This window comes from Acartia tonsa, chromosome 13 (genome assembly GCF_053477335.1).
Source record: "Acartia tonsa isolate MP-2025a chromosome 13, ASM5347733v1, whole genome shotgun sequence".
NCBI classification, from domain to species: Eukaryota; Metazoa; Arthropoda; class Copepoda; order Calanoida; family Acartiidae; genus Acartia; species Acartia tonsa.
In genome coordinates this window covers 22,908,799-22,925,813 of record NC_137272.1, presented here as the reverse complement: position 1 = coordinate 22,925,813, position 17,015 = coordinate 22,908,799, and the positions used below count along the sequence as shown (strand labels likewise).

At 32.3% G+C, this 17,015-nt stretch overlaps 1 protein-coding gene across 1 annotated transcript in view; it reads left to right on the top strand.

The window, feature by feature from the left end:
- LOC145304589 (uncharacterized) overlaps window positions 1-17,015 on the top strand; it is a 37,563-nt gene that overhangs the window by 18,511 nt on the left and 2,037 nt on the right. Inside the window, exons 14-16 of the mRNA XM_080146510.1 lie at window positions 12,951-13,034; window positions 13,742-13,813; window positions 16,623-16,725. Of these exons, the coding sequence (XP_080002636.1) occupies window positions 12,951-13,034; window positions 13,742-13,813; window positions 16,623-16,725 (259 nt within the window). The remainder of the gene's footprint in view (window positions 1-12,950; window positions 13,035-13,741; window positions 13,814-16,622; window positions 16,726-17,015) is intronic.

The window sequence follows — 17,015 nt, the reverse complement described above, 5'->3', positions numbered from 1 at the left end:
CTGCCTCAAACTCCCTCAAATTGCCGTCCCTATCCTTCAGATAAAACACAACATTGCGACAGGAAGACTCACTGCCGTCAGCTACAGAAATAGTTGTATATCTGCCGGTAGATTTCAGCTTCAACTTGTTGGATAATTTCTCAGACACAAGTGGCAAATTTGCCCCAGAGTCAAACATCACAGTGGCGTGGCAGGTGCCGCCGCCAGGTGCTACAACAGGAACTAACTGAAGTAAGAAGGTACAGGGGCTGGGTGCAGAACTTGACTTGTAGACTGTATTCACACCAGCACTGGCCTCATGGAGTAACCTAGAATGGTATCTGTCGCAATTATTGGTACCACAAACACCAAGCTTATCCGATTTATTACACTTGTCAGCAGTATGGCCGTCACATAGGCAGAGTTCACATAACTTCTTCTGCTGGACAACTTTCTTTCGGTCAACCACATCCATCTTCTTAAACGTGAGGCAACGGAAAATCGGGTGTTTCTCCTTGCAGCTCTCCACAGGACATGCACTGTTCCACTTGGAAGCCTTGTCCTTTCCAGCCTTTCCATTCTTATTGTCGCTGCGGCCAGATACTTGCGCGGCAGCAGCTCTGTCACGATTTCTCTTGCCGGCGTTAGTGTCATAGGACATATCACCGGCCAACATGGCACCCCTGGTCCTCTCCAGCAGTTCTACAATCTTCTGGATGTTTGGTTGGTTCATGCTACCTAGCTCCATCATAATTTTCTCTCTCAAACTTTCAGGGCACTTGTCTTTAAAAATATGAATAAGAGTTAGGTGATTGTAATCCTTAGCTGCAGAACCAACGATGGTTTCTACCTCCTGCATCATGCTCTTGAAGGTAGCAATTGCGCTAACCACGTCCACAGGTTTATCCACAGGTTTCATCTTGTTCAGCTTGGTTAAAATCCTCATGAACCGGCGAGTGTTTGATAAAAACATCTGATCAAGAAACGACCATTGTTCATTATGATCTCTAATCGCTGACACTTGCTTGCGTAGTTCCGGGTTGGTTATCACCTTCTCCATACACAACATCAGACTTAACCTCTGGTCAGCAAATCCATAACCAGAGCATAGATCTTTAAAGACCTGTTTAAAGTTTGGGTAATCCGTGTCAGTACCGTCGAACGACGGCAACAAACTGTTGTCCCAGCGCCCATACTGCGGGTTGGAACTCCGAATATCCACGGCAGACATACTTCTGGAGAGCATGGCAGGTGTCCCACTCTCATCCAGATTAGATGAACGACGTTCCATCTCTCTAAGCCTTCGGTACATATCACGTACTTCTTGGCGCAACTCCACGGAAATTTTAAGCACTCCCATGTCCATCTTCACCTTCTCAATGACGTCGAGGTTCCTGGCGACAGTGCTTGACCTCGCGTCGTCTGAATCATTGTCAAGCCAGTACAGAATTTTTGTACACTGCTCCAACGACGCATAAACTTTATCTGCAACAGATTTCTGCTCACTAGCTTCATCCAAATCACGCTTGAACTCGCGCAGCTCACTAGTCTCCACGGCAGGTTTTAGACTTTTTATTAGGTCAGATTGGTCCTTGACCTCACTAAAAATGTCACGAATTGATTTTACATTCACATTTTCACATGAACTAAAACTTTGGCAGGCTTTTAGATTGTCATAAAACACTTTTAACTGTTCGTCAAACACTTCTAGCCTTTCACTGCCAATAGCGATAGCTCGCTCAATTTTCTGCTTTTTGGTTAGTGGCATAATGATTCACTAGGTACTTATTTCACAGAAAAATTGTCACAGTTTATTGCATCAATAATTCACTGGATGCTATTGATCTCTTGATGAATGCTAACGCCTATTCATCAGATACTTTGAAATTGTCTCAACCATGACACTTTGGTTGAGCTTGACTTTCGAATTAGCGGGAAGTTCACGAGATCTGTTGGCGAACATACAAACCCCCAATACCAGGAACCATCAAGTTTCAACAGCAGGTTTGAATATAGATTTATTGATGAAATTATTTCAAAGTCCTGAAATTACAAAATCAATTAGTTCATAATTCCAGTTATTTATAACCACGTAATCTAAATTGCTTTTTAAAATCATTTTTCTCTACGGTTAAGAATCTTTGGAAACTTTGGCTTTAAAGGAAAATTATTTGGTTTAATAAATCATTGTTAAATGCAAAAATAAAGGCACATAAAAATAACTAAAACATATATTAATCATTATTAAGTTTCATGTTTAGCTGGCTAAAGCCTTTTTTAAAACTACATATAATCGTCCTATACACCATTCTTCTTAATAAAAATAACAAATTCTACCTGAAGTTCTTATGGTTTCAAATCCCTGATATACTAGGGTCGTTCACACACTATGAGACCAATGATAGGCCCAATTTTGTTCTCCGAAATCTTCACACACTCATATCTCATTCAAAAGTAACGAACGTGCGCATCAAAATATACAAACAATCCATGCCGCGTTACATTATCAAAGGAAAGCCAAAAAAAGACGACATTTGCGCTTAGTTTTAGGATAATGATAAGGAATTAATTTCGAACTTGATAAACACAAAGCTTCCTCGAAAAGAGGTTAAGACAAGTGGCGTATTATTGTGTTATAGGGAACTATGTATTAATGCCAAATATTGGTTATATTGTAGACGTAAATATCAGGCAAAATTGCTTTGTAAATAAAAGTTTTAACTAAAAAAACTAAATAAAATCTTTGAATATTTGTTCGTGTTTACGGGATTTATGTTTTAAGGGCAAATATTGCTTTATTATTCACTGTGTTTTTTAGGAGCAAAGCTACTCTATAATCAAGTCTGTTTGTCTCTCTCGATTACAATGTAGATAAACTAAATGCTATGTTTAATTAAAGAATATGTTATATTGAATGATTTATTGACAATAACTGCCATAATATCAATTTGAAGGGTTAATATAACTGCGCTACTTATAGATTCGATTGTGTTTGCTTTTGTAATATATGGTTATATGTGTAATCTGTTTATAAAACAAAAAGGTTTTTGATATTTTACGTACTTGTGGTTTTTATCCTGTATGACAGACGGACAAACTTAATAGCTTTGCTGCCAAAGCATCTTAAGGAATAAGAAAAGTACTTAGAAGGTGCTTATAAATATTAAAAATTTTTTAAGGAATCTCCATGTCAAGTTTAAAATCGATTGGGCAGTTCTAAGATGCATAGATAAACGATAAGAGCTAAACGTTACGGACTGACGGACAGAGCCTACGTGTGAAAAAGCTTCGTTTTTTAAAAAGAAGAATTATACACGCTCGATTAAGGTATTTATAATATCAAGTATCTTTCACATACAATTCTTAAAGATGGCCTTAAACAGATTTTCCTAATATTTTTCGTATTTTGATTTTTTAATTGACATTGACAATTTATAAACGTGCTTATTCTAGGTTAGATTATAAGGCAATGATCTTAGTCTTATGGGATTAGACAATGAACGATAAAGTAATGTTTGTCCTTTAATAGGATTAACAGGGTTAACCCTTCGGTAAATAAAACATATGAATGAAAACATGCTAGTAAATCATGTGTGAAACAATTCATTTTAAAACTGTGCTATGAAATTTTAAAGACAGGCTTAAAAACTAGTATTTTCTCAATTTAGCAGTTTTTTTAGTATTATTTTAGTATTAGTATTTTCAGCAGTAAATAGCTATAAGCCTTTTTAAAAGTGAAGCTACTCTGTAAGTAAGGTATGACGGAAATGTATATCTTTTAAACATTTAAGAGTAGTAGCTCCCATTAGTAGCTCTCTGTATCAAGTTATAATGTGCCACAAGGTGGAGCTTAAGCTGGCCCTAGTGGCTATACAAAAGTGTCTCGTCCCTACTTATGTCCAACCACTAAGAAACTCGGGCTACTATAAGTTTCTTTTTCGTTGGAAGATTTTAAATACCTAATCATAACTATTACATTTAACGAGAAAATTTCAAACCTTAGACCAATCTGAAGAAGTTAAAGGTTGTACCTACTTCTAATATGTCAAATGCGCGAAATTAAAAGTGTAAAGGAAAAACCCTACCTTGGAATATGCGTAACTTATTACCATGCACAGCTTTGACTTTCAGACAAAGGTAGTGAAATCAAAGGGTTGGATGTCTGCAATAGTTTGGATGTTATTACCTTGGGACTTACTAAATATAAAGGACTATCCCAGAGAAATATACTGTTCCCCTGTAATGAAAAAAGTGTTAGATATTATTACTGCGCTACTTATGGACATTTATATCTGTACTGTTTTACTTTTTTATAATAAATTTAAGTTTTAAAAAAATTGTTTAATCTCAGCCTGAAGGCAGATATGGACACATTTTATTTCATTATTCTTCATACATTTAATAAGGAAAATTAACTGTTCCACAATTTTACTTCAATTTTAGTAGTAAAGGTAATATATGACTCAATTTGTCTGCCTGTAAGGCAATAATTGAAAGTAATTTTCTTTTTTAGTTATAACAAGGATGACATCATTCATAAAAGAGAAGCTCAAACACAATAGAACAAACGAACATTAACACTTGTAGAATGTCAGATATTAATAAGAAGAATATAAATGCATACAATGTAAACAAATTGCTAGTAAATAGGTTTTAAAAACTACCTAAACACAGATACTGTTTAAGGTCATGCTTACATTTTTGTGACTTAATTTTAGATATGCTTCGCTTATAACATTGAACCTTGCTGTAAAAGGAATCAGTATTTAAAAATCAGATGAATGGGATAATTATATAACATGAAAAATTGTCGTATAAAAGGTTAAAAAACAACAGGGTTTAAATGGACGTACGGACTTTTTGGTATCGCTTATAGAGTTGCTACACTTTTTAAATCGTACCTAACTATTATAGGAATCATCATGCAAAGTTTGAAATCGATAGGACCAACTCTAATTATAGAAAAGCTTTGCTTTTAAACATGATATTGATACCAATATGTATCATGACAAATATCAAAACTAGAATTTGAATTAAAACTTGAAAAGAAGGTGTATCAACTTTTTTTTTATAGCTAGCCGGTTCTTTTAGTAAGTAGTAGATGTAAAATTTTTCATAGAATTCAGATATGCAATCGGTTTTTTTGTAGACCTCTTATTTTTTAAGTAATTTAAGTTTTTTAAAAAAATAATTAAGTCGGTTTTAAGGTACTAAAACGCAACAAAATAAAAGAAGAAAATGGCCAGTAAGAACAAAAATAGTAAGATCTTTAATTTGACACCTTACTTTTAAAATTCTGTTGAGTAATTATTAAAAAAATCTATTTTTTTAACCTCGGTTTAATAAAAACTTTAGACCTAAATATTTTCTCTAACAGACATAAAAAAACATGGGTTCATATATACCTTTAGAATCAGAAAAATATTACGAATCCATTGTAAGCAAAATTGAAAAAAAGTAAAAAAATTAAAAATTAAACAAATGGCCAATTGTATTTTTTGTTCAGGCAACACTATCGTCTTCCCTTTTTTACCCCCTCTTTACCCCCTCTTTACCCCCTTCCCATTTTTATAGTCAATTCAAGAATTAAGACGTTGCCTGTACAATATAATATGATATTTTCATATAATTCCTTTTATTGTAGTTTATATACTATATTGTAAACTTTTTTTTTCAATTTTGCTTACAATGAATTCGTAATATTTTTCTGATTCTAAAGGTATATATGAACCCATATTTTTTTACCTGTGAAATAATAAAATTAAGTTCAAACTTTTTATACTCGTGGGTTTAAAAAAATCGATTTTTTCAATAATTACCTGACAGAATTGAAAAAGTAAGGTGTCAAATTAAAGATCTTACTATTTTTGTTCATAATGGCCATTTTCTTTCATTTTTTTGTTGCATTTTAGTACCTTAAAATCGACTTAATTTTTTTTTTTTAAAAACTTATATTACTTAAAAAATAAGAGGTCTACAAAAAAACCGATTGCATATCTGAATTCTATGAAAAATGTTACATCTACTACTTACTAAAAGAACCGGCTAGCTATAAAAAAAAAGTTGATACACCTTCTTTAAATAGTTACTATTTAGATCTAAAGATTTGTTCATGATTGATAAGCCTTAAAGTAAGAATTCTAGTTCTTGTATTAGCAGGGATAAAATGATAGGTCATTTCACATTAAATAGACCTAACATTAGTGGTGGAAAAGTTTAGATACTTTGCACAAACTAAAAATTACTAAACTATAACAATTAACCCAAAAACATGTTGAGCTAGCGGATTAAGGAACGAGTTTATAAGTTTTGTGGGGGTAATTATCACCTAAATAAGTTCATTATTATTTTGTTATAATTTGGGTATATGGGCTTGTACATTAATTGTCGTTCATTTTCTTATTCCTACCTATTTTTCTGTAAAAATAAGTTTATGTGCCATAGCATACGCCAAAGTGCATAGCTCTATAGTTTTTATCCTATAATATAAAGAAGTAAGTTTTTTTCGAATATCTCGTACATTGCTATCACGTATTTGTTATTCTTTTCAGGTAAGCTTTATAAAGTTTAACTTATTGCTGACATACTAACCTTAAAGTCCTATTCAGTAGCTTTGCCTCCAAAAAAAGAAATATTACTTTTTATGTCAATTTTAAAAAGTTTTTGACTACCATGAAAAATGAAATTAAGATTTTTTCGTAATGCTCATCATAAAGCTTTTTAACAAGGATGACAAAATTGAAGAAACTTTTCGACCAATAATTTCAATCCACAGAAGGAGTACTTTTGTTTATGATCATTGTTGGCGTTTATCAATTTATCGTTCATTGTCTTATCCTTTAAGATCCCTTAACAAGATTTGCAATTAGAGCTATCCGTCGATCTTGTCATACTGACGGACTGACATGCGTAGATACAATAACATCCCAAATATAGAATTTCTTCGGTTACGGAAAACGTAATTTTCCATATCCTACTTTAGTAATAAGGGTTTTTTTGCCTGTAACTTAATATTTCGATATTTACTGAACATAATGAGTTATCCATTTTATGGATGCTTCACATAGTTTCATTTATAAATTTAAGTTTTATGGTGGTTTTAGTCTATTTTCCTGTTTCCCTCCTAGATGCTAGGGACGCAGTCGCTACTATTTTATAACTCGCAAAGATTAAGAGAGCATAGTTAAATAATTTTTTAAGAACTATCATTTTAATTTCCTCTTTATATCATACTTAGTATGTTCTATTTAAAACAATTTTATATTATTTTGAATATATTTTCATATGAGTTATGTTAAATGAAACTAACTTATAACATAACCCTTTTCTGAAGTGTTATTTCATTACAACAAATATTACACAGATGCCAATGTGATTTCTATGCAATTGTATGAGATTTTCTAACCTGCCATGTTTCAACATGGATCTAAAATTGACTGTCAAACAAAACAGCTTCTTGGCTGCTTTTTAACCGCTTTTTGGATATATTGACTGTTAGACAAATTCTCAAGAACACAGTAATAGTGATTATGACGTAACAAAAAAATTAGCCAATGAGAGGCCACTATAAATTTTACTTTTGGTCAATAACGGCCTCTCATTGGCTAATTTTTTTTTGTTACGTCATAATCAGTCAGACACTATTACTGTGTTCATTCTCAACTGCATTTTCAAAAAAAAACTAATAGGAGTTTTTGTTAGATTTGTGTTTGTTTTTTTAGTGTTTGTTGCGTTACTTATAGACATAATTAGAAGCTTTAAAGTGTCGTAAAAATCAGCTATGTGATGTCATAAAAATGATGGATTATCCATCTCTTTTTAATGGGTTTTTCTTCCTACTTCATTATTATGAAGTCACGTGGCTCATTTTTTGAGACACCTAGTAAAGCTTCACATAATCATATTTGTATACAATATACATTTTAACTGAAATGTACGAAACCCTTTTTTTTGAAAGATAACGTTTTGAGTCAAAATATTTTACTTTTCCGTTCAAACATTTTTGTTGCTAGAATCTTGGCAGGTTTTCCTTGATGTACCTAGTCGAGCACAAGAGCCCCCTCACTTTTATTTAAATAAATAAAAAATAAGGAGGAGGGGAATGTGTTTTTTACTTTAGGGTAGCTTTGCAGGGTTAGATCCCAATATGGGTTGAGCATAGGGGAAAAACTACCCCCTCTTCCCCCATACCCCTTTTTTCCATTTATTAAATAGATATGGGGGGTTCTATGCTCAATAAGAATTTCAAGGAAAAGCACAAAATCTTGCTCCAAGTGTTTAATTATAGCATCCAGTATACAATTTACTTTGCCGGTCGGTCCGTCTGTCTTTCAACAAAAGACATGTATGCTTTATTTTGCTTTAATTATTGACAAAAACTGCTTAAAACTAAATTTACTAGTGTTTCTTTAAAAAAATAGCCCCATATTGATAAGCTTTTGTAAATGACCATTTTGTAAGGTAGTGTGAAGTTTCCACACATTTGATTCTAGTTTCAGAATTTTAAAGAATTTGTTTTGAAAGTTTTTTTTATGCAATACAAAGCTCGAAAAAATAAATACTATTTTTTCATTTTCTACTTTTAATTTAAATTAATCTACAATTCTAGTTTTCTTATCCCCAATAATTTCATACTGAAAAAACTCTAAGAAGATTATATTATCAACCTTTGTCCCATCTCTGTAAAGCAAAATATTTTGACATAGACTTTCACACACAAAAAAAAAATTTCAATGAAATTTTCATTTTTTTGCTTTGTTTGAAAAAATATTTGATTAGCCTAACAAGAAATCATTTTTAGGTTCAATATTTTTATAAGAAAGCAAAAATTTGCCTTATAAAGTAACTCTCCATTTTTTTTGAAGAGATTTAATTTAAAGAGATTACAGAACCCTTAGGAAGAGGGCGCTCTCTGTCTGTCTGTGTGTTCCAAGGATCTGCTAAACCAATATGTTTCTCTTTTAAAGTTTAGCTTCTCCTGGGTCCTGGAAAGGTGTATAACTATTTCATTGGAGGTTACCACCACCCTCCCAACCAAACAAGGATGACAACATCCATAAAAGCGAAGCTCTGAAATGGTATGACAGACGAACATTAACTTTTGTAGAGTGTCAGAACTGAAAATATAAATATGTAAGTTTTGGCAAAATTATACCTAAAATTGTTGCAAAACTTCTTAAATACAGATATCTGTTTGAGGACATATTGACATTTTTAGGACTTGATTATAGGAATGATTCGATTATAATATTGTACCTTATTGTAATGGGAATCAGTACTCCAAAAATCAGATCAATCGGATGATTATATCACGTAAACAATTGCTGTTAAAAAGATAAAAAATCAACATGTTTAAAATGGACGTACCGACATTCTAGTAGTGATTATAGCGTTGCTACGCTTTCTAAATCGTATCTAACTACTACAGAAATCATCATGCAAAGTTTTAAATCGATAGGACAATTCTAACATGCATAGATTAACGAAAAAAGCTATCCGTTACGGACGTACGGACGGACCGACCCTTATTATAGACAAGATGGACATACAGCCAAACCTACTAGAGGAGCTACTACTTGATTTACGAGGCAGGGCACAAAGCGTGTCTGCCAAGTGGCGGTGGTGACCTATTTGGAAGCTGAGTAGTAGTTGTGGTGACCTATTTGGGTGACCTTTTTTATGCCAACCTACCAACTACTTGCAATCTTACTCAGGGATACAGGGATGGCAATGGTTCAGAAAATAAAATGATTGCTTAAGTTTAAAAGAAAACAGATTATAGGTATATACTTGCGGATTTGCCCCTAACATAAAGGGGCTCTTTATTCTGAGGGGTGTGGAGAGACATAAAATTGCTTAAAACATCCTAAGCCTTTATCTAAAACCATTCTAGGATACAATCAAATTGAAACTGTATTATTAGATTTTCATCACCTTATATATGGGGAAAATGTTATCCAATTTATGCGAGGCTAATTGGGGAAGGATTTATTTACCTTCTGTTTATTTATTTCCATATGCCTGAATTTTACTTATAATTTGTCGTAGTATTTTTTTGTTTGTACATTTATACGAAAAAAATATTGAAGTTGCAATATAGTACTATTTTTCATTTTTTAAAAGTATTATTTTTTTTTTTAAAGGTATCATACTGGTTCGGGGATAACCCCTCCCCGATTTTTGCCTAATTACAATCAAATCTATGATGACACAGACCAGGGGCGACCAAGCTTTTTTTTTGGGGGGGGGGTAAAAATTTTTTAATGGGGGGTAAAATGGCGCGCGAAGCGCGCCCCAAATTTTTATTATTCCCCCAAAAATTTTAACCCCGGGGGTAAAATTTGCTTGGGGGGGGGGGGTAATTACCCCCCCTTAAATCTGTTGGCAGGGGTAAATTTAGTTTACCCCCCCCCCAAAAAAAAAATTTACCCCCGGGGTAAAATTTTTGGGGGGGGGGTAATTTATTTTTTTTGAAATATATAGTATTAAAAATGCGCGCGAAGCGCGCAAAAATTTTTTTCATTAGAGATTTTTTATTTTGGGGCACCCCCAGGGTAGGGGTAAATAGGGGTAAAATGAAAAAATTACCCATTACCCCCCTTCCTTGGACGTCTATGACACAGACTATGACTGGATGTTCTAAATGTAAATGTGCCAAGGCATTTTCTCCTAACCTAATCAATCTAAAGAATAAAGGGAATAATAGACAGTCAAACAGACAGGTTGTAGAGTATTTACCAAAATATTGGCTGTTTCGAAAAAATATGTTTTATATGATCTCGTAATCAACATTGCTTTGTTACTTTAACAGGGGCGAAGCAACTATCCAAGTCTTTGTCGGTATGTCAGTCGGTAGAAATGAATTTGCTTAAATGTTATCTTTGCTTGAGTCACTTCACTAAGAGACTATTAAAAATGAATTTATCAAATTCGAAATATATCTAGATAAATGGAAAAGGACCTTTTTTGTTGTAGTCCCTTTCGTGGCAACGCCCCTTAAGGGGCGATTCTTCGTATTTTTCAGAGCAGCTTTTCTCTTATTCCTAACCCCTGCGGGGCAATCACCTAACCTGGTATAACCTAACTTAACCTAAAATAATATATTAAAAGCCATTTCAAAAATACGACGAATCGCCCCTTAAGGGGCGTTTCCACGAAAAGGACTATTCCCGACCTTTTTAATTTACATGGTTGAAGAATTTCTATAACTTTTAGATGAGATTATTATACCCTTGCTGATATTGTCATCAATAAGGAAATAATGAAAAGTTTAAAAAATGCTTTTCTGAATTTGTAAGAAGGTTGTACCTATGATCTACAGGGATCTAAAAGGATAAGACAATGGCAAATAAATTGGTGTACATCTTAGTGATGATACACAAAATTATCCCTTCTTTAGCGTAAAATAAGTGGTTAGAACGTTTGAACACTCAACTTAATTAACCTACCAATCAAAAGTTCCCAAAGTTGTAAAGACAACAAATAAGACAGCGTTATTAAAAAACTTTGGAGAAAGTGTAATAAACTGCCCATTGCCCCTTTTCTCTCTGTATGATCTATAACTATTGGATGTTTTTGTTCCTGTTAATTTTGTAATTCTGCATCTATTCAACGTAAAACAATAATACCCACTTCATAATTAGCGCAGCTTCTAAAACAATTAATAACGTAATATTATCTGTTAATGTTTATAAAAATGTATGGAATAAGTAAAATTAGGAAAATTAATTTCAAAGTTAGAAGTTTAATGTTAAATGCCTCTGACAGACATTTGTATTTACGGGCAGCTACAAATTATTGAGTAGCTGCGTTACAAAAACAAGGGGTTAGCTATGTGTGACATAAAATGTCTACAAAATGAACCGTTTTATTTCATATTTGAGTCACCTAAAAAAGTGTCAAGAAAAAAATCAAAATTTCTAACTTTTTCTAAAGCAAAGCTTATCTAGAGCTCATATTTTTGTCTGTCAATAATCGAAGATGGTAGGACTTTGGATTGTTAATAATAATAAATACCAAGTTTATAAAGTTTATAAACAATTTTCTGCAATTCACCGACTTTTAAACGTTGTATTTTGAGCATACTTTTTACCCATCATATTAATCTATAAAAGGGATAATTTTGTTTATTAGATTTGTAATATGACTTATTATGTATTAGATAGGTTTCTGAAATTTTACAGAAGAAAAGAAATAGAGAAATTAGATACATATAGTATTGGAAACAATATTTTTTAAATCGTACTTTTGACACTTTTTTATAATTGGTTAGCAAAATAAAAGATTTTTATCTCTTACTACAACCCTAAAATAAGGGGTCTCTTTAAAAGTTTGTTTATGATACACTTTCAGTTCAAGGGAAATTGCCAACTTTCCTAACAAAATATTGTACAATAAAATTTGCCTGATTTCTTATGGGAAAAAATGAAAATTTAGACAAAGTGACTAATAAAATATACAGAAACAAAATATACCTAATAATTGAAACAAAAAAGTCTTGTATCTTAAGGGATAATACATCAAATACGACAAATCGTTTTAACCTAAAGAATTAGACAACTTCGGGTTATATTTATTTTACAGTCCAAAATCCCCCTCCTCCATGAATAAAGACAAGAAATTTTGGCATACATTTTGTATTCGAAGAAAATTTATTTTTCAAAGAATATTTCACCTGTCAAGTAAAATGTGGGAATCAAGTTGATCTTCGTAATCCATAATCAATGGTATCAAATAAGAAAGATTGCTATTTATATATGTAGATCCTTTTCAAGTTTTAGGCTATTTTTCCATGAGTTCCCCCCTTAAAATTGATTTTATCGATATGGAGTCTTTATTCCTTCGACATGCCTCTTTTCGGAGAGTGAAGGTTTTACACCACCTGGTAAAACCCTGGGCACGCCATTATTAAAAGGTTAATTTATTGTCCCTCAGTAAAAGTTGTAAAATTTGCATTTTGTTTATATATTTAGGCCCGAAGAAGCGAGACAGCAAGAGTAGCTTTGCTCACCAAAATTGACAAGATTCTAATTCAAGTTAAAGAAGAAATGTTTCAGGTTTGATCTTGGTAGCGTAGCTACTCTATATTTTGCTGTTTGTCCCTATTTATGTCCATCTGTCCATATCGTATTGATTGTATCGCCTCATCCTAACTAATTATCAGATTTTGAAATTTGTTGTGAAGATTTTCATGCAAATGAGCATCTAATTTTTATAAGTGAGATAGGATTTTGAAATTTTCTGTGATGATTCCTCTGAGCAGTCAGTATCTACTCTATAACTCACCTGGTCTGCCTATACGTGTATATTGTTAAAGTGTTTTGCAGTATGCGGCTTCTTGGTGGCATATGCGCGGCTGAATAACTTTTATTAATTCGCTTTCTATTGTTATTTCTTAAAAATTGATAATTTTAATGAAAGGAGCTTTTTTGTTGTTAGGGTTAGTCCGTCTGATTTGGGCATGTTTGCATTGACTTATCAATTTCAAACTTTGTATGCTGATTCCTGTAACAGTTGGGTACAATCAATACTTTTAACTCCGTATGTCAATTTCAAACATGGTGATTTTTTTGCTTCCATAAAATCAATATTTTGTGATATAATTCCCTTGTTCACGTGATTTTTGGAATATTGATTCTTAGGACCATTAGGCATAATGTTTCAGCGAAGCATATCTTTTCAATTCTTTAAAGTAAATATTCGTTTGAATGGCTTTCTGATTTGTTAATTTCGCTTTTAAATATGGTGTCATCCTCGTTTTTAGGCAATTGAAGAAGAGGTTAGCAAGAGAGGAGTTTCGCTGGCAGCCACCAAAAACATTATCGATTCAATTAAGGTTAGTTTTTTTAAACACTTAAAAAACAGAAAACAATAAATTTCGTCACAATCATTTATGAGTAATGAAGATATTTTAGAGGCAAAATAGATTTTCTTCAGATATCTTCCTAATTAATGTACACTTATTAATTTGTTATATTGACGAAAACGTCCACTATTATATTTCTAGATAAGCATACAAAAAATTATTCTGGGCCAAATACTATAAATTTTCTTGGCCTTACTTACTTATAAAGAATATGAAATAATCCTTATAATAAAGTAACAGGATGTCTGTTTTTTTGTTTGTTTGTCTGTCTGTCTGTACCGAAGAATCTCGCTAACCGCTGAACCGATCGGGTTCTCCTTAACAGATAAGCTTCTCATATGTTCCGGGAAAGTTTATAACTATTTTGGGGGAGGGTACCACCACCCTCCCCTGAGAAATCCACAAAAATGAAATAAAAAACGCCGCCCTGCGGACATTTTTGCAGTTAGCTAAAAACATAACTAACACCATCTATTGGCGAAAAAATATTTTTGGTAAAAAGCTGATTTTAAAATAGATTGAAAATAAAACAATTTTACGTACCCTAGGGGCCTCTAGTAGTATCATAACCTTAATACTTTCAAGCATAAAGCTAGAGAATTTTTATCGCCTTTTATTATAGACAGTATTCCGCGGATAGTTAAATGGTGAATTATGAAATACTCACAGCACCAAATTTTGCCCTAAAAAGTAATTTATTTTGGATAATTATAGAAAGAAAGGTCATTTGGCCAATTAACTGATAATTTTACAATCAGTATCAAGGGAATTACATGATAGAATTGAGAATTAATTATGAAACTTAAGTAAAAAATTTTATTTGCTGATTAACAATCGACAACATGGTATAATATTCTAATTAGGCTAATGGCAATATTTAAATCAACTATATTGCAAAAAAAAAGGCGGTCTATTTGTCAAATATATAATTGCTAACAAATAGTAATTTTTATATAATCCTATATATACAAATTAAAAATATAAAAAAATATTATTAGAATAGGGTTTTATTGGAATTTACTTTGTTTTTGTTTTTTACAAAATATTTTGGGGATGACTGGTCCGATGACTGGTCTGTTCTTTTCAAGGAAACTTCTATATTACTCAATATTTTTAAGATTAGATTTAAGGTTTCAAGTGCTTGGTCCCTGATTTTAAAATACTTAAATTGGCACAAAGAATTGCTATTGTTCAGGATTTATGGCTAATTTTAACAGCAAAGATTTTCCAGAATTGGGATTTAATTTTTCCGTCCGTCAATTTAATTTTTCAATGATATTAGGAGATAAGACAATGGAAAATAAATTGATGTAAATCCCCAATAATAATAAGCAAAATTACACCATCTCAAGAATAAAATTATTAGTTAAAAAGTTTGGACTCTTTTAGTTTGGGACCAAACAATTCAATAAATTACCCAATGTTTTTTGAGCCAGCGAGCGGCCTACAACTGGATAGCTGGATAGATAGAGATAGAGATTTAGATAGTGAGAGGAGATATAGATAATTAGAAGGCAAAAGTAAGAAACATAAATAAGGTGTTTAGATAAGTAAAGAAGACATATGTACAGTATAATATAAAAAAAGTAATGGATATATCAAAAAGGGAACAAGAGTTAAAGAGACAGATAAATAAAAGACACACTAAATTCTAAACACACAAACAACAAACATTCACAATAAACGGAACAGTGGCTTTGCCCAAAGGAAGTTAAAGGGTGTGTATTCACTTCCGCAAGTTATCACATCCGCCCTGTGATTCAAATTTGCAAAAATATTCAATGATTAATAACTTAGATATGCTGTTTGGGTAGAAAAGTTATTTTATTTTACAAAGGGAAGGGGGTAGTTTGTGCTATTGTAATAATTTTTGGCTCTGATAATTTAGTGATGTGATATTTATGCGGAAATGAAAGCACTCCAACTATAATGCATGAGATGCCAAATAGCAGTTTTTAACAAAAAAAAAGTTTTTTTTAATTTAATTGTTTATAACTTATATTTAATCTTATTCCTATAAACTTTAACTAATATATTTATTTTCAATAAATTATTGAAAATTCCAACAACAAAAAATTGCTAATGGATACTTTTAATTTTTAAAACCTCTAACTCTTGACTTGAAAAGATGGTTTAATTGCACTTTTTATACTTGTTGGTTTATGCATTGATCAGCGGATATATGCAATTTTTTTTATATTTTAGTTAATAGGAACTATATGAAGCTTCTCTAAAAGTTATAGAATTAAATTTGAGAGATATTAACATTAACATAGAGAGCCATCGTATTTTTAATTTTTATGTATTGCCAGAATAAAACAGAAAAAATACATTACTTTGAAAATATTATTTACCAGTGGTTTTAGCATGAATGAATAGTAGTTATAAGAGAAAGACTAAACTACATAACTTTTGTGTCACTTTTAAGGAAGACAATTCCCTTTTCTCCCATTACTTTGGAAGAGATTTACTTTCCCCTTCCCTTTTTCTTTTCCCTTTATATGACGTCATATAGGAATCGTCTTCCTCAAAAGTGACACAAAAGTTATATAGTTTAGTCTTTCTTTAGTTAGAGCCGACACAATTATATCAACTTTAGTATGAGAAAGGAGAAATGCCTTTGTATATAAACAGGAGATAAATAGGTATATATAGAGAGAGAGGCAGAGACAGACACACACACACACACACACACACACAACACAATTTTTCTATCACCAATATGTGCCAAAGCATTATTCTTACATCCCATACGATAAATAAATTATTGTTGTTTTAGCACGCATGGGAGGACATACGAGATGATCTTCAGTATGCAATTTCAAGCCTCCATGAAATATTTTCATCAACTATCCTTTTGGAAAATCAAGATATGTATACAGGTAATAAAAGGCCGTATACGGTATTAACCAATGAGGGGGTGGGGGGAGCAAAAAAGATTTTGTACCATTTTTTAAAATATCTCAGAAATTATTGGGAATTTATACCCCCCAACCCACCTAAAAACAAGGTTTGAACACGCAAGGAAAAGGGAATGTGATTCTTATAAACAATTCTAAGTGAAAATTTCCCCCACAGCTCCCTTACACCCCCCCTTCCCCGACTTCCCTTCAGTTACATCAAAAACAAGTTTTAAGCCAAAGTATTTAATCTTCGGCAATTTCGAATATTT